Source organism: Protopterus annectens, chromosome 10.part0, assembly GCF_019279795.1.
Source record: "Protopterus annectens isolate FY-2018-M chromosome 10.part0, PAN1.0, whole genome shotgun sequence".
Taxonomy (NCBI): domain Eukaryota; kingdom Metazoa; phylum Chordata; order Ceratodontiformes; family Protopteridae; genus Protopterus; species Protopterus annectens.
Window position 1 is genome coordinate 1,682,679,043 of NC_056744.1, and position 18,864 is coordinate 1,682,697,906.

The 18,864-nt window shown below is 45.0% G+C and overlaps 1 protein-coding gene across 1 annotated transcript in view; it reads left to right on the plus strand.

Moving 5' to 3' along the window:
• Positions 1 to 18,864, plus strand: part of LOC122814416 (oxysterol-binding protein-related protein 10-like) — a 1,436,298-nt gene that overhangs the window by 1,160,729 nt on the left and 256,705 nt on the right. Inside the window, exon 5 of the mRNA XM_044086999.1 lies at positions 17,665 to 17,872. Coding sequence (XP_043942934.1) covers positions 17,665 to 17,872 — 208 coding nt within the window. The remainder of the gene's footprint in view (positions 1 to 17,664; positions 17,873 to 18,864) is intronic.

Below are 18,864 nucleotides of genomic sequence, written 5' to 3' on the forward strand. Positions count from 1 at the left end.
CTGTGAGGCTTTGCAGATGTCTGCTCATGATGTTGAGGGGGAGCTGCGGTTGATTATCTCAGAGGGCCCTAGAGGGATTCAGCAGATTCTGGTCAGGGAAGATGTTCCAGATACTCTTACTGAATCTCATCAAGAGTCAAAACATTTGGTGTATGTTAGGGCTGACATCCCTACCAAGAAAAAGCAGAAGGCTAAGCATACTTGTGTACACCCTAAGGATACTCAAAGGGAAAGGCCTGTTTAATGCCTTAATGGTCCTGAAGCCTGTCCAAGAGGTTTATGTGCCTATTCCCCTTTGCATTGGTTTATGGCTCTGATGAAGAAGTCCATTAGTCCTGAGTTTCCTTTTGAGGAATTATCTTTTGGAAACACTATAGTTAGAATGATGGACTACTTTAAGTGGGATTCTTCTCTGATGTCATGATATCGAGAAAAGGTATCATGAGGTGCTGCAGGTGGACAGTCCTAAACCTTCTGCAGTATGTCCTGTGCTGGCTGCTTTGTAGACACCTGTACAGTTGCTTTTAAGTCTCCTGATTCGCAGCCTCCTGCTCCAAAGATACCTGACAGGTTCTATAAAGTTTCTGAGGATTGTCCATTCTTATTCAAGTGTCCTCCAGCTGACCCTGCCATAGTGTCAGACTCCTCTAACAAGCTTTCTAACCTTTTGACCTCTTCCAAGCTTCTGCCTTTAGATAAGGATACCAAGGCCATGGAGAGACTTGGTAAGAGGGTTTATACTGCTTCTACTTTGATCCATCAATTACCAGACCCATGTGACCAGATATGCTCTGGCTTTGACTGCCTAGGCTTGTCAGGTTATTTCCAACTTCCCTGATTCTGAAACAAAATTTTCTGCTGTATCTATTTTGGGTTCTATCTCTCAGGTGGCTCTGCACTCTATAAAGTGTAGCTATGATGCTGCTGATGCATCTTCCAGAGCTGCAGGCTTTGTGTCTGTCATGAGGCATTGTTCTTGGCTTTGCCTGTAGTCCTTATCCAAAGACATTAAGGCCAAGTTCCTGGATGCTACTTTGAATAATAAAGATTTCTTTGTGACTGCTGCTGATATAATTAAGTCTCTTTAGGAGAACTATAAAGCTTTGCATGATCTTAAATATATTTTTGTGTCCCCTATCCCTAAGTTCCAGAGGAACTATTCTACTAGGTCTGCTTTTGTTTGCAGGCAGCCTCATCAAGCCACTAAAGGCAGGAAGGGTGGTAGGCAAGCTCCTCCTGTTAAATCTTCTCTGGCTGCTGTGGCTGAGAAGCCTCCTTTATCTGACAAGCCTGCTTCTCTTTGACATCTTGACCCCTTACCCCTTGGCCAGGTTCCATTGTCCCTTTGGCTCTCCCTCTGCCTTTCAAATTGGCATCTCATCACCTCAGATTCTTGGGTTCTGTCATCTAACAGGGTTACTTCATTGTGTGGAAGTTTCTCCCCATCCCCCTTATTCAGGGATTCCCCAACCTCCTCTGGAACAACTTTCTCATTTCTCAGAGGTCCTTGGCTCCCGGTGGACCAGGCACTTATCCTGTCCCTCCTTCCTAAGTAGGAAAGGGATTTTTCTCCAAAATGTTCCTGGATGTTCTTCGTGTTTCACTGTTGCAGTCATCACATTTGGGTTGTCTGCTTGCAGTAGCCATCAGTCGGCCTGATTAACAGAGTCTTGGGTCCTGCGTCGGTTGCTGTCCCTTCTTCCATGACGTCAGGTTGTCAGGGGTATAAAGCATGCAGCCGACACCATTACATCAGTCTTTCTTGCCGTGTTGTGCCCGAAGCAGAAGCAGTTCGCAAATGCCGGTCGGCCGACTCCTGAAATTTTCATTTTAGAGTTTCAGAACCGAAGTCTTCAACTAAAGCTAAGTACCCCATTGGGGAAACTTTTTCTTGCTCCTTATCGATGTCAGTAAAAGTTGTTCATTGCATTTCTTGTGGAAAGCAAATACCTCACAAAGATTTTTATTCGGACTGTATTCCTTGCCTCGGCACTGACCATAACGTACCTTGCTGTCGGTTTTGTGCTTTATTTAATCAACGCACTATCTGTCGTCTGTATATTTTCGCCTCTAAATATTTCGGTACTCTGTTCAATTATCCAGAAATGTTGTCTGTAAGCCATCCGACTACCGGAATTCCAAAAAAATGCAAAGATAAAGACAGAGACAGGCTGCCTAGGTCCAAACCTGCTGACGACGCTTTTCCTAAGCCAGTCACCAGTTCGTCTGTACTCAGTGAGGCGCTTTCGCAGCCCCTGATACCTGCTACTTCTGATTTGCAGGCCTCTACTGAGACCCATTCGGAGTCCGGTATGCCGTGAGATGCTTCATCTGTGGAACCTGTGGATGTCTCTACCTTGGATGGGTCCAGAGCTGCTGTGCAGGCACCGGCTTCTGAGGGTGTATTCAGGCCTATGGACTTGCATATTAAACCGGCGCCTCCTCCTTCTTTAAGGCCTATACTTTGAACCATGCCTAGAAAACCGACACCCAAGCCGCATGCTCAGGCCTCTATGCCTAAAAAAAACAAATGATAAGAATGGCTGAAGATCTTATAACTTTAATCAGGGGAAGCCAACCACCCTCTTCTAAGAGACCTAGGACTGGAATTGTTTATGAATCTTCTGACCAGGATTCTGATTTTTCTGATTCTTCTGATGATCTGGATTTACCCTTATCTACTTATGAGGATTCTGATGCAGAGGACTCTATTCCCTTTGCTTCCCCTCCAGAGGATTTTTTTTTTGGTGAAACCTTGCACACTCTAAGGGAGCATTTCCACTGGGAAAGCCATGATTTTTCTAATTCGAAAAAGAGGCTTTTAGGGATTTCTTACTCTTGTCTCAGCATAGGCCTTTAGCTGTACCTCCTGTACTAGATATTGTTGATGCCTTTTTGGAATCTAGTTTGGCCCCTGATTCTTTGCCTCCTCCCAGAAAACCTGACAGATATTACAGGGTTCCTGATTCTCACAAGTTCCTTTTTAAAAATCCTATTGCAGATCCAGAGACTATTTCACAGGGACACAAGGGCATTAAGGCTTCTACTGCTAAAAATCCTAGCCCTTATGATAGAGACTACAGGGCGCTGGATAGATGGGGTAAGAAGGTTTGCACTTCTGCAACCTTGGCCATTATGGCTTTAAACTGCCAGTTTCATATGTTAAAGTATCAACAACATGTTATTGGATTGCTTAAACAGAAAATTATGTTGATTCCTGACTGTGCTGAAAATAAGGAATTACAGGATTTAATGCATTCTGCTGAACAGGTTGGAAAACGTACATGTTAAGTTGTCAATCTCGCCTTCATTCTTGCTTGATGGGTTCGGAGCCGCTCCCTCGGCTCCGGCTGCTAAGCTCGAGAGTCACTTTTACCAGCTCGAGGCAGCCCCATATCCCATGATGCAAGGCGGTAAGTACCCAGATCTCGTTTGATGAGGTCCTCCTTTTACCAGCTCCTGGTAAGTGATTTACTACTTTGATATTTTAGCCTTTACTAAAACCCTTTAAATTTTAGTTTTAAGTTAATTTTAAAGATTAGCTGACAGAAAATTCCCTGTCTCTTCTAATTTTTTTAGTCAAACTTTAACCATCTCATCCCCCCCCCTGTTAGGGTGTGTGTGTGTGTTTTTCTAATTATACCTTTGGTATATTTAGTTTAATTTAATTCTTTGACTGGTGTGTGTGTGTGTGTTGTGTTTTACACCATGTCAAAAGAGAGGGTCTCAGGCTTTAAGAAGTGTGACTCGTGCTGTCAGAAGATGTCTCTGACAGACGGTCACACTTCTTGCCTGTATTGCCTGGGGCCTCTTCACCTGCAGGACTCCTGTGCTATATGTCATTCTTTCAGCCAGAGAGTCCTGCAGGAAAGAAGGAACAAACTAATACTTAGGGGCCTTCTTAAGCCGGAGGGCTCTCCGGCTAAGTCGGCTCCATCTAAAACTGCCAAATCTTCCAAGGCCCAGGCTTCTGTGTCAAAGCCTGCGGCCTCGGCTCCGACTCGCTCTGAGTCGAGATCGGCTGGAGCCGATTCTGCCGGCACCGATGGCTATCGGTGCCGATTCTATCGACCATGCGGCTCCGATCGGTTCCGACCACCATGTGGCACAGGCATCGGTGTCGGCTCGATCGGCTCCGACACCGTTACTTTGTGGCTGTATCTGCTCGGCTGGAGCCGATGCATCGAGCTACCTGTCGGCTCCGATAAGTTGTCGGCTCCGACAAGTTCTATAGTTTCATCGGTTCCGATGGCTCCTTCCAGGAAGAGGTCGAGGTCTCCTTCCTTGGAGCCGATACTTTCGGCTTCACCTCTCCTTCGAACGGAGCCATCGGAGCCGATCTTCAAGGTCATCCAGGCTTTCTGACCATGACTTAGAGAGAGTGGTCAGTAGATTACTTAAGTCACAGGCACTGGCCCAAATGTTACATAGTCCGTCTCAACAGACGACTATTGGTCCACACCCCGTTACAGTTCCTCCTTCAACTCTACCCCAGAGCTTGGAGTTGGAGTCTTCGAATGGTTACTGCTACGGCTGGAGGACAGATACCCTTCTGTTCCTTCAGCCTCTACTCTTATCTCCTCTTTGAGACCTTCCTTAGTGGGATTCGGTGGCCGGGCTTCCATGGTCTCCTCCGAAGGGGTGAGTGGCATCGGACCCTTGTCGAACCAGCTCTTCCCCTTGGAGCCTCGGCCTTGGTGAGCTCGGCTCCGACATCTGCCTCGGAGACTTCCCTTTCGGTGGTCCCTGGAGTTCCTAGTTCTTGAACGGGTTCTCTCGGACCTGCCTGGGAGGAGCATTCGAGTGATGAAAGAGTGTGCTGGCCACTGGTATCAGTCAGCAGTCTGTTCCTTAGCTCCTCCCTCTATAGTGCCTGTTGACATCTCTGCCACTTCTCTTGCTACAGGACCCAGAGATCCTCCGCCTCAGGTTTCCCCATTGGGAATTTCCCCTCTTCGAGGATTCTCCTGATGTTTTGGGAGATCCTCCTAGGAAGAGGACTTGTAAGAGGAAACATGTAGACTCCCGAGTCTATCACTTCAGATACTGACTTTGATGAGTCAGAGGGATCCCCTAGATCCCCTCTGAGGATGTCTCCTTCTCAGACATCCTAGAACTCCTTAAACAGAGGGAAACTGGCCCACCAACAATCCCTCTGAGGATGAGTCAGTATACCTAGAGGCGTTTGGATCTCGGCCCTCCACCTCCTGGGTGTCTCCGCCGACACCCCTTATGCAGGTTATTGCCGAAGGCGTGGGCAGCTCCTGACTCTGTAGAGCCAGTCCCTAGGAGGCCTTCAAAATTTATCACTGCCCGTGACAAGCAATTCCTCACTAAGGGTGTCCCGCTGATGCCATGGTGGTGGCTGCTGCCACCAAGAAGGAACTTGCAGATCCTTCCGTGCCGTCCATCCTCCTAATAAGGACTCCAGGACGATGGATAGGTACGGTAAGCGGATGTTTTCCTCAGCGACCTTTGCTATCCGTTCCCTGAATTACCTTTGTCACTTCACCAGACTCCACAGGGATATCCTTAAGGAGCTGGGTGAAGTAGTACAGGATCCTACAGCTGCAGGGGCTCAAGAAAAATTGCTTCAGCTAGGAACCCACAATTCCATTGCAAACTCCTCCATGCGGCTAATATCATATGCTGCTGATGGAGCGAGTAGAGTGAGGCGAGTAAGCATGAGCACAGGTGTGGCTCTTAGGCGCCAAGCCTGGATGCGGCTATGTGACTTTGCAGATCCCTTTAAGGCGTCCTTCACAAATTCTCCCTTTGATGGGTCAGCTTTGTTTGGCCCTCAGGTGAAGGAAACTTTGACCAGGTGTGAGCAGGACGGCAAGACTCTTTCTGCTGTAGGAGTCCGTTTTCCACCCCTTATAGACCTTACCCCAAAGGACAGAAAGGTGGCAAAATGTGGTTCCGAAATCCCAAGGAGTCACGCCGATTCACGTGGTCAGTTTACCCCTAGAGGCAGAGGGGTAACAATAACAGATGCCGCTCTAGAGGCAGAGGGGTCCAAAACCAGGGAAACAGAGAGCCTCTCTCTGACAAGCCCTTTCAGCATCCCTGAGATGTTGCCCGGCTGTCCCTCCTTGGAGGCAGTCGGGGAAGATTATCACTGTACCCAGAAGCCTGGCATTCCCTCACTCAAGACAGATGGGTACAGTCGATCATATCCAAGGGTTACATAATTCCTTTCGAGGAAAGTCCTTTCCCCTCAAATTCCCTTCCAGATGTACCACCGGTCTAAGGAAATTGCAGAGTTAGAAGTCTCAAAACTACTGCAAAAGAGCCATTCAGCCAGTTACAACAGACCATTCAGAGCCGGAATCTACTCAAGATTCTTTTGGTCCCCAAAAAGACGGGAGACTGGAGACCAATATTGGATCTCAGCAGACTCAACAAGTCTGTGAGGAAGACAAGATTCGAATGGTCACTCTTCAGTCAATTCTGCCCTTCTTACAGAAGGACAACTGGATGTGCTCAATAGATCTTCAGGATCGTACTATCACATCAAAATTCACAGGCGCTCAGGAGATTTCTCCGCTGGGGTCCAGTCATTTCCAGTTCAGAGCCCTGCCCTTTGGTCTCACTACAGCCCCTAGAGTGTTCACCAAATGCATGGCAGTGGTCACGGCTCACCTGTGGCGTCAAGGATTCCAGGTGTTTCCGTATCTCGGCGACTGGCTCCTGTCAGCCACCACCAGGCATCAGCTTATTCAAGCCAGGGATTACACAATAAGTCTTTGTTCTCATTTGGGCATCTCGCTCAACTTCGAAAAGTCATCCTTATCGCCCTGCCAGTCTATTACTTTCATAGGCGCAAACTTAAACACTGTTCGGATGTCAGCTACCCTTACAGATCAAAGAGTTTCAGACATTCAGAGTCATGTCAGGATCATTCTGGCCAACAAGAAAGTAAAGGCCAGAATGGTTCTAAAGGTATTAGGCCTCATGGCTGCGGCCATTACTCTTCTTCCCCTGGCTCGATTCTACATGCGCCTTCTTCAGTGGATACTGTTCACACAGTGGTCGTACCAACAACTTCCAATGCGTCACCAGATTCTGGTGACACAGACTTGCAAAGATCATCTTGCTTGGTGGATCACATCTCCTCAGGTTCACCAAGGCAGGTACTTTGTACCCCATCCCCGATAGCCACTCTCACCACGGATGCCTCCTGATCGGGTGGGGGGGTCATTATCAGGGCAGGATGGTTCATGGGACGTGGCAGCCGTTCGAGTACCATCTGCACATAAATGTCCTGGAGATGAGAGCAGTGCTTTTAACGTTGCAAGCCCTCAACGACTTTCTTCCCGTAGGGACAATTGCAGTCCACACAGACAACATGTCTGTAGTTTGGTATATCAACAAACAGGGCGGAACCAAGTCCTACCCCTTGTGTCGAGAAGCGCTCAGACTATGGCAATGGGCGATCTCCTCTCATCGGTTTCTGGTAGCAACGCATATCCCTGGGAAAACCAACATTGTAGCGGACAGATTGAGCAGAGCTATTCTCATGCCTCACGAGTGGTCTCCATGTTGCGATCTTTTTGCTACTCCCCAAAACAGCAAATGCCCAGACTTCTTCTGTCTCTTCCCTCTACCAGGCCATCCCCCCAGAGACGCTCTGACCCAGGATTGGCCCCAGGGACTTCTTTATGCCTTCCCTCCATTTCCTCTGATCCCTCAAGTTATCCAGAAAGCTACCGTTTTGAGAGCCAAATTGATTCTCATTGTCCCTTACTGGCCTCGACAAGTTTGGTTCCCGTTCCTCCATCATCACCTTTTGGTGCAGCCGTGGCATCTGGACCCAGTGCCAGATCTTCTGATTCACCAATCGGGTCAGCTGCACCGGTCTATCCCTTCTCTCAACCTCACAGCATGGTTGCTCCACTTCCTTCCTTAGCCAGGCTTCCTTTGATCTCTAACCCAGTTAGAGACATCATAGTAACCGTTAAAATCCTCTACCAGGAGGATTTATACAAGCAAATGGAAACGTTTCTCTTATTGGGCTAAGGCCAAGAATATTGATCCTTTCACTGCCCCTGTTCAGGCAGTCCTGGACTTCTTAGCAGAGATTTTTCATGCAGGCTCCTCCTTCTTCCACAGTCAGAGTTCAATTGGCTGCTATCTCCAACTTTCATGTCGGGGTAGCAGATCATAATATTATGTCCCATAGGCTCTGCAGGGCCTTCTTGAAAGGAATTTTCCTACTAAAGCCTCCAATCAGGAATCCTCCTCCTCAGTGGGATCTAAATTTAGTGCTGACATCCTTGATTCTTCCCCTTGAGCCAGCTGTTTCTTGTTCCTGAAATTTCTTTCTTGGAAAACTTTATTCCTAGTGGCTATTACATCGCCAGGAGGGTGTCTGAACTTCATGCTCTATCGGTTCGACCCCCTATTTGGTTTTTCACAAAGACAGAGTATCTTTGAGAACTAATCCGACCTTTTGCCTAAGGTCGCTTCAAAGACCAATTTGAATCAATCCATTGATCTCCTGTATTTTTCCCAAACTATTCAGACAGAGCTGAACAAAACTACATTATCTTGATGTCCACCATCAACTTAGATATTATTTGGACAGAACAAAAAATTTAGAAAATCTGATCAACTTTTTGTTTCCTATGCGGATAATAAAAAGGCCTTCCTGTTTCTAAAGTGACCTTGTCCAGATGGCTTTCTTGGTCATCTCTGAAATTTATCTGCTCAGGGGAAAACAGCTGTGCTCAAAACCTAAAGCACATTCAACTAGGAGCTTAGCTACTTCTACAGCTTTTCAAGCTAGACTTCCTTTAGACACTATTTGTGCAGCGGCCACTTGGGCCACTCCTCACACTTTGTTTCCCATTACAAATTGCACTTGGCCTCCAGGGACAGAGCCAGTTTTGGCTCTACAGTTCTCAAGAGTCTGTTCCATTGAGCCACCCAGGATAGAGGTGCTAGGGGCGGTCCCATCAAGCAAGAATGAGATTGACAACTTAACATTAAGAAGTTATGTACCTACCATAACGTTCCATGTTAGTTGTCTTCTCGCTTCTTTCTTCCCTCCTTCCCCAGGCCTGGACAGACCTTGTTATAAGAAATTATTATGCTGAAGACCATTCAGACCTGGTCCTTCTTTCATCCTGTAAGTTTTCTTTCTTCCTTTGGGAAGTGTTTTATGCTTGGTGCTATTGCCCTTTGTCATCAAACGAGATCTGGGTACTTACCGCCTTGCATCATGGGATATGGGGCTGCCTCGAGCTGGTAAAAGTGACTCTCGAGCTTAGCAAGTCGGAGCCGAGGGATCGGCTCCGAACCCATCAAGCAAGAAAGAAGGCGAGAGAAGACAACTAACATGGAACGTTATGGTAGGTACATAACTTCTTATTTGCAATGTGGGTTTGATTCTTTAGAGGCCTCTTGCAGGGCTGCTATCACTGGGTCAGTACCCAGAAGGCTTCCTTGGCTTAAGGAACAATCTTTGCCTGATCATGTTAAAGCTAAACTGTTGGATGCTCCCTTAAATCAGGACCGCCTGTTTGGCAATAAAGCTGAGGATGTTTTTAAAAAGATGGAAGATAAAGCTAAATCTATGCAAACTGTTAAAGATTTCTTACAAGTTCAGCCTCCAAGATTTAGTAGGCATTGTCCCTCTAAGAATTGGTCCTTTCCGGCTCCTTCCAGGCCGCCTCAGTCCAAACCCAGACACAGCAGAAATCCCAGATTTCAGTCCCAGGGTATGCACAAGATTAAGCAGCTGCTTCCAAATCTGGGAGTAGTAAGACTCCCCACTATGGAAAACTGTCTCAATGACTTGTTTTTAAAGCTTCCAAGCACTTCCCAACTGAATGCTCCTTTAGGGGGAAAGATTGGTCTTCAGGCCAAAAACTGGGAACTCATTACCCAGGACAAATGGGTTTTAAATATAGTGTCCCAAGGATACAGATTTCACTTCCTTACATTACCAACGCCAAAAAGTTGGCCAGATCTACCCCCAAATCAGTGGGCAGAGGCTCAAAAGCAAATACTCTCTCTTTTAAACATAAAGGCTATTCAAGCTGTACCAGAAGAGGAAAAAGGACAAGGTTTCTACTCAAGACTTTTCCTGGTTCCCAGAAAAGACAATTCATGGCGTCCTATTCTGGACCTGTCTGCTCTAAACATCTTTTTGGTGATTCCAAAATTCAAGATGCTGAGTCTTCACTAGTTGCTTCCTATGCTAGAAAAAGATGCATGGATGGTAACACTCGATTTAAAGGAAGCATACCTGCACATCCCAATCAAGGAATCTTGCAGAAGATACCTACGCTTCAAAGCAGGCTACAATCGCTACCAGTTCTCTGCACTGTCCTTTGACTTATCTACTGCGCCCAGGGTATTCACAGAGTGCCTAGCCCCAGTCCTCACATTTTGCAGGCAAAGAAATATTCAAATATACCCATACCTGGACGATTGTTTAATTCAGGCAGAAAGCCAGGTCATACTTTTGAATCATCTGGCCTTTGTACAAAGGGTACCAACTTGTCTGGGGTATACCATAAATGAAAAGAAATCATACCTCGTACCCTGTCAACAAATCATATTCCTGGGAGCAAGCTTGAATACAGCTTCCCAGATGGCTTTTCGTACGCCAGAGAAACAAATTCATTTGACAACCTACTTCAAACAAGTGGCCACAGAAACCATACTATCTGCAAGGCAAATACTACAAGCCTTGGAGTTCATGGCCTCCTGCATTCTTCTAATTCCATATGCAAGACTGCATATGAGGAAACTACAATGGCATCTAAAAAGCCTATGGTGTCAACATTCTCAGAATCTAGAAGCAATGATTCCTATCATGTCTTGCCTACGCCTAGAGTTTCTTTGGTGGGCAGAGGCCTGCCACCAAAACAAGGGACTACCATTCACACCACCCCCTGCCGCCCAAACCGTAACAACAGATGCATCAGATTATGCATGGGGGGGGCTCACCTGGCAGGGAAGTGCTTTCAGGACAAATGGAACCCAAGACAAATGCACTTTGCATATCAATCAAAAAGAAATGTTAGCTGTGCAGAGTGCTCTGACAGCCTTCAAGGACCACATTCTTCCAGGACAATTAATGGTAAAGACGGACAACACCACTGTTATCCGATACATAAACAAGCAAGAGGTACACATTCTTACCCCCTTTGCAGACTAGCCATGGTATTGTGGAACATAGCCCTGAGCTACCAAGTGCATTTACAAGCTCAATTCCTGCCAGGAAAACTAAATACACTGGCAGACTAACTAAGCAGAAACCTCATGGACCCACACGAGTGCAAGCTGGAACCAAGGATTTTCAACATGTTGACAAGCAAATGGGGGAGCCCAGATATAAACCTGTTTGCCCCCCCCCAAAACTATCAATTGGACAAATTTTGCACAAGGACTCCCCACAAATAAGCTTGGAAAGTGGATGCTCTGTCCTTCAGCTGGAAAAACCTATCATTTTATGCCTTTCCTCTCTGCCTCTGCTCTCCAAAGTACTACTAAAGATCAAACAAGACAAACCAAGGACAATTTTGATTGCACCAGACTGGCTATGCCAACACTGGTACCCCCTCTTGCGCATTGTGTCACTGCAGGCCCCATGGCACCTGCCTCAGACTCCTACCCTATTGTCTCAACAGGAGAACCAGATTCTGCACCCTCAGCTTCACACACTGAACCTAGCAGCCTGGCTAATTACCTAATCTTTCCTTTACCATCCCTCAGTAAACCAGTGATGGATATCCTTTCAGAGGCAAGGAGGCCTAGTACTAGAAAATCTTATGCTGAAAAATGGAAAAGATTCTGTGCCTGGAACCAATCTCAAGGGATGAGCACAGCAGTGCCCAATTTACCTCAGATTTTACGTTACTTAACTGAGATGCTTCACAAGGGCCTGTCTTTCTCCTCCATCAAAATTCATGCCTCAGCCATTTCAGCTCATTATAACACAGAACCTCCCCTCTTCTCTCATACACTGCTTAAGCAATTCCTCAGAGGGACCAAAAATCTATGACCACCCAGGGGAGCCCCAACTCCAGCTTGGGTCCTTAACTTTGTATAGGAAAAGCTCAACCTTCCTCCTTTCGAGCCAGCTGCCACTGCAGATTTTAAATTCCTCTCTTGGAAAACAGCTTTCCTTTTAGCAATCACTTCAGCAAGAAGGGTATCTGAATTACAGGCCCTCATGGCAGTGGAGCCTTTCATCATCTTTCATGCGGACAGGGTGTCCCTCCAGACCAATCCCTCCTGCATGTCCAAGGTGGTATCCTGTGTGGCCCTTAATCAGTCCATTCATTTGCCAGCCTGCTTTCCTAACACACAGAACAAAGGAAAATGGATACTGCACTCCTTAGACGTGCACAGACAACTTAGATTCTACTTGGACAGGACTAAACCTCAAAGGAAATCTGACCAACTGCTGGTGACATTTGCTGCAGGGGCAGAGGGGAAGGCTATTTCAAAGCAAACCATTTCCAAACGGATAGGCATTTGCATTCATTTCTGCTACAAGCACCATGGAAAACCTATCCCACAGGGGATCAGACCCTACTCAACCAGGGTTGCATCTACCTCTACAGCCTTTCGCAGAGGCGTCCCTACCAGAGACATCCTGGAAGCTGCTACGTGGAGTTCAGTACATACTTTCACCAAGCATTACCATCTGCCAATTTTCTCTAAATCCAGAGTTGGCTTTGCCACTGCAGTCTTGCAGGGCCTTATAGCTGGTCCTAATGCTATCTAAATTCCTCCTCCAATCTTTAGCTTTGGGAATCTACCCAAATGTGATGACTGCAACAGTGAAACACGAAGAACATAGTACAGTTGTGTACACTTACCATAAATGTAGATGTTAGAGTGTATTCACTGTTGCAGTCCTGGTTACCCTCCATCCAGCTCCCTTTCTTCTTTTGGCTATACCTCTGCTCTACTTTACTATGCTCAAAAGGTTTTTGGTGTATTTGCTTTTTTTTGAAGGTATAACCTTGTATATTTATAAATTTAATTGCATCCCATTAGGGGGGCACCTGACATCTGGGGCAAGAAAAACTGATGTAATGGCATCGTCTGCATGTTTTATACCCCTGACGACCTGACATCATGGAAGAAGGGACAGCAACCGATGCAAGACCCAAGACTTTGTTAATCAGGCCGACTGAGGGCTACTGCAAGCAGGTAACCCAAATGTGATGACTGCAACAGTGAATACACTCAAACATCTACATTTATGGTAAGTTTGCACAACTGTACTTTCCTCAAAAGGATGGCACTTTGAGACCTATTCTGGATCTCTTTTTACTCAACATCTTTCTCAAGGTACCTTCTTTTTGGATGCTTACTCTTCAAACCTTGTTTCCTCTTGTTCTACCCCAGGCTTTTCTAGTGTCCTTGGATCTGAAGGATGCTTACCTTCATATTCCTAATCACACTCTCTTTAGGAGGTTTTTACATTTCTGTGTCTCTGTTTCTTCCTCTTGTTTTCAGTTCTCTGCTTTGTCTTTTGGCATCACTACTGCCCCAGGTGTGTTCACGAAATGCCTAGCTCCTATGATTGCCTTTTGCAGGCTACAATGCATTCAGATTTTTCCTTATGTAGACAACATGTTGCTTCAATCACGTTCTCCCAGTTGCCTGTTACAAGATCTGGAATTCACCATATCTCTTCTCCAAAGTCTGGAGCTTGCTGTCAAATTTCCAAAGTCTGTCTGGACTCCGTGTCACGATAGTGTGCATCTGTATAGCAGGATTCAGACCATGCCAATGTTGCTCTCTTCCACTTCCAAAAGTTCTGTCCTTGACAGTGTTCTTTGATTTCTCTTCTTCCTCTGACTGCTATTCCAGCCAGAGAGTTTCTTTGAGACCTTGGATTCATGGCCTCTTGTGTTCCAATGCTGCTCCTTGCTAGACCGCACATGCAGAAGCTTCAGTGATATCTCAAGTTAATTTGGCTTCTGTATTGATACCCTCTGGATTTCAGTGTGCCTCTTCTTCCGTGTCTAAAGTGGGAATTTGAGTGGTGGATTCACCAACTTGCCCTCAGCCCAGGCATGCCCTTTCAGCCTCCGGTTTCATCTCAACAACAGTTCACAGATGCTTCATGGGATGTGAGGCTTACTGTGGACACTTGAATGTTCAAGGTCCCTGGTACCTCATCAGAAGGCAGGGCATATCAACATCAAAGAGATAAGAGGTTTGATTCTGGCTGTTCAGACTTTTCACCCCATGCTCTGTCCATGCCTTTGGAAGGTTTGTATGGATGACACCAGAGTGATCTTGTATGTCAACAAGTATGGGGCACAAAATCTTACCTTCCCTGCAGGCTGACTATTCAGGCATGGGATCTGGCTCTCAGTTATCTCTTCAGGCAGTGTATATTCCTTCAGAGCACAATCTAATGGCAGACTCTTTGAGCAGGACCAAAATGCAGTTTCATGAATGGCTGCTTCACAGAGATGTGTGTGTTTCTGAACTTAGTCCATTAGTGGGGTATTCCTCAGGTACATCTTTTTGGCTTCTCTCTGAACAGGCAGCTCCCTCTTTTCTGTTTGAGTTCTATGCTGTCTGGCATGGAAGACAGGCATCCTTTTCCTTGGAAGGGATGTTTCTGTATGCTTTCCCTCCCCTTCCCCTACTTCAAGAGTTCTGTAGAAGGTTTAGTCGAACTCCCCAAAACTCTTGCTAGTGACTCCCTTTTGGTCAAGACAAGAGCTTTTCTGTCTGGTGCTATGCTCATAACCAGGTCCCTTTTTCAGTGGGGGTCCCTATGGTTCTCTCCTATTTGTGTGAGTTGCTTCAGTCTAGCTTGACCTATTTTTCTGTAAAGTCCCATCTATCAGCTGTGTCTGCCTTGAATCCTTGTTTGGCTTCTTGCTTTGAAGTCAAACAATTTCTTTAAAGCATTCTGCATCTTAGGCCCCCAAGGAAGCCTATTCCTCTTCCATGGGGCCATAAATTTGTTTTAGAAATAATGCACGCAAAGGCTCCTTTTTGACCCTGCGGATTCATCTTCTCTACACCATTGTACCTGGAAAACTAGATCTGAGCTTCATTCCTCCTTTTTCAGCTTTTTCACAGGGACAGGGTGTCCCTTCTTACTAATTCTTCTTTTATGCCCAGGGTTGTTGTTGAGTTGTCTCTGAATCAGGCAGTGCAACTACTTTCCTTTTTTTCCTTCTCCTCAGTCTCCTAGTGAGAGGGTCCTTCATACCTTGGATTTGCATAGACAACTCTGGTATTATTTGTATAAAACTAAGGCCATTCGTAAGTCTAACCAGCTTTTTGTTTCATTTCATCCTAGGATATTGGGTTTGGTTGTTTATAAGCAAACCAACTCCTCCTGGATTTCTTAGGCCATTTTTTTGTTATTTTCATGGGAATTGTCTGTCTGCTTCAGTTAAGAGTTCACTCTATTAGGGCTGTTGCCTCTTCTGGTGCTTTTTTCAAGGAGTTTGGACACTGGTTCCATCCCTGAAGCTGCTACTTGGTCTTCATTGCAAACCTTTACTAAGCATTATAAATTGGGTATGGTTTCTAATGCCCAGATTAGGTTTTGCTAGAATCATTTTGCTTGGGCTCCCAGCCTTCCACTTCCCAATCTTCCTCTTGAGCTATTGTATTCTCCCTAAGGTGAAGAATACTGCAACAGTTGTATAGGCAGACACAGTGCAGTTGTGTAAAATCTTAACAGTAGATATCCTTTGCACTGTTGCAGTATTTGCTCATTCCATCCTCCATTTTTTCTTTTGGGTTTTGTTTGGTTTCCTTCCTGGCTGAGCGTCTACCTTTTTCATCTGCATTTTTTTCTTTTGGATGTGCATAGTTTCCTTTGTCCTGTGGAAACTGTTTTCTTCTGGAGCAATTCAGTTCTGGGTAACTGCATTTGTACGTCACCTGTATGCCTTACCTCCTGAACGGGGATTATATGTGTGACGTACGGTGCATACACGACTTAAAGGCTTTGGTATATTGACTGGATGTTGGGCTATCCTTGGCCAGGAGATCCCTAAGGTGAAGAGTACTGCAACAGTGAAGACAGGGACATCTACTGTTATGGTAAGATTTTACACAACTACTTTTTCACTGGTGCTTGCTCTGGCTTTTTGTCTGCTATCTCTGTTCCTAAACCTATCCACACATTTATTCTTGTGAGTAAAAAGAGTGCATTTTTGCAATAATACCAGTTTAATGTCTGTAGTTCTACATGCATGTTTAGGAGTGGGACTTCTGTATTACCTGTGCATCTTTACTCCAGTGTATTGGGTTATTTTACAAACTCTGTTACATTATCCAGGTATTATGATAACTGTAAAGTCTCATTGGCTGAGCATTTGGTTAGGCACATTGTATGAAGCAGACTGTGCTCTAATTTTATGAAAACTTGTTTTCTACCTTATTTTTTTTTACCAGACAAGAAAAGCTAGACAAGTGATGGCAGTAGTTCGTGTTACCATTTTCTGACCCGCATGAGCAAATATTCTAACACTATGATAACTGCACCTGCTATGATACCATCAACATTCTTGCTGTTCCTCAATCTCTTAGTAGTCTCAATACACTGTATTGTTTTGCTTTAGCAAAAAGTAAATAAATAAAAATTCTACCTCATTAAAATAGCTGCCATTGCATTGTCATTTTTTTGCAGCATTTGCTATGTCTTTATTATTCTATATCTTTGTTGTGAACAAAATGTTGGTCTACTAAGAACGTCTTTTTATGTAAGTTTTGCAGTTTTATATGCCCTACCTTTTGGCCTTCTGCTATTATGTGTGTTCTTACAGATATGTGTATGTATACATGAAAGGTGTGCTTGTGTGTTTTGATGTGTACACACACACACACACACACACACACACACACACACACACACACACACACACACACACACACACACTCTGTGTGTGTGTATGATTTCACAAGCAGGACCTCCAGTTTAAAGGGGAGAGCAACAAAGTGCTTATAATTTCTTCTTCTTTTTTTTTTTTTTTTTTGTGGAGGGGAGGTGGTGATAGCTTTGTGTCCTTAATTTTTCCATGGATGCACATTGCCATCTATTGCAAGTGGAATATCATTTGTTGCTCTGTTGAAGTAATACTGGTAAATAAATGTTGTAAGAATTGATTCAGACACATCACTCATATTTTTTTCTAGTATCCGTCTTAAGAAACTTGATGAAACACAACTAAACAAATAAATAAAATAAGTGGTGACATGATTGGTATGGACACCAAAAGACAATGTGAGCTCAGTGTTCAGAGAAAGGTGGTCTGAAGATGTGTTTAGGGGGCATAGGGAAACATTCTAGTGCGAGTGTATTGACAGGCACTTAAATGTGTACTGGGATGTGGGTGAACATTCCAATATGAGTTCATTGCTCAGAGACTGGCACTGCACAGGGCATGGGAATGCATTTCAATATGAGTTCATTGCTCAGGGACTGGCACTCCACAGGTGTGTACAGGGCATGGGGAAACATTCCAGCTTGAATTCATTGCTCAGAGAAGGGTACTCCACAGCTGTGTTCAGGGCACGGGGGAAGCATTTCATACGAGTTCATTGGTCAGAGAAAGACATTCCTCAGATATATACAGGGGCTTGGGGAAACATTCCTTGCTTTTTAACAGCGGCGATGCTTACTGTCTCCACTTTTTTCATTTTTTGCAGATGATGAGCCATGCGGAAGGGCAGCAAAAAACTCTTGTGCACAGCATTGAGTCTCTTCCATCTTCAGGTCCCCTTTCTTCTCTAGACCAGGATTTATTGCTCCTGAAAGCTACCTCAGCTGCTACTTTAAGCTGTCTTGGAGAGTGCCTGAATATACTGCAGCAGAGTATCCATCAGGTGACTGAATCTAGCAAAACACTGCCATCAGGTGAGTGTCATTACAAGTTTTGTCCCGTTATTTTGTGCTATTGAATATATTTAATTCTTAACAGAACTCATACCCAGTTAATGAACGTAATCTATTAGTCAGTGGGCAGATGGCATGTGCAGTGTGTTACTCCCTGCCATTTTGGGGTTGGACTGTAAATAAATGTTGAATTAATTAAAACAAACATCCATTTTGGGATACACAAGTCATTACAGCGACTGGGGACCTTTCATTTTAGTACAGTCCCTCATGCAGCAAACAGATCTGCTTTCCTCCAAATTAGGCTAGGAATTTTGTATATGGTCACAGCCCTGTCTCTGAAAGTACCCAACTTTCTGCATATTGCCTTAGCCCAATGCCTCCCTGTGTCAGGAGATGCTTAAGTAAGTCTGCCACTCTCCTATTCTACTTTGCCCTGCATTGTAGGTGCAGCACTCTTCCCAAGGCCCACAAACAGCAAGATTATTCTTTTTGGTGACCTTACTTGCCCTTGTAGTCACCCTTTTCAGTCATAAGACAGCAGGGCCAGATTAAGCCCTGACACACTCCTCTTATGTGACCACTAGGTTAGCCACCAAAGTCATATAACCACTGGTCATGCAATCCTCCAAAATGCATAAATTTGTATAGTTTGTGAGGATGTGGAGTACAAACCTGTATCAAACTTAGCATTTAAACAGAACCTGTCATTTACCAGTGCTTTTAAATACTGTTTGGATAAAGGACCACTTACTCCGTTGAACTGACCTGGGTTTAAATACTGTAAATTCATGCTCTCAAGTGTCGTGTAGTGGAATATTCTACTGAGTTAAAAATCAGCAAATTATTAAACCATATGGAGAAGATTTTACAAATCCTTCAAACATCAACCAAGTGCAGCAAGGCTAGGGTCAGCTCTGTCCACTAAAACAAGCAAAGCTTCGTTTGAGATAAAAGTTGCCATGAGGATGGATGGCACTGAGGACATCTATAGTCACACCCACAAAATAAAT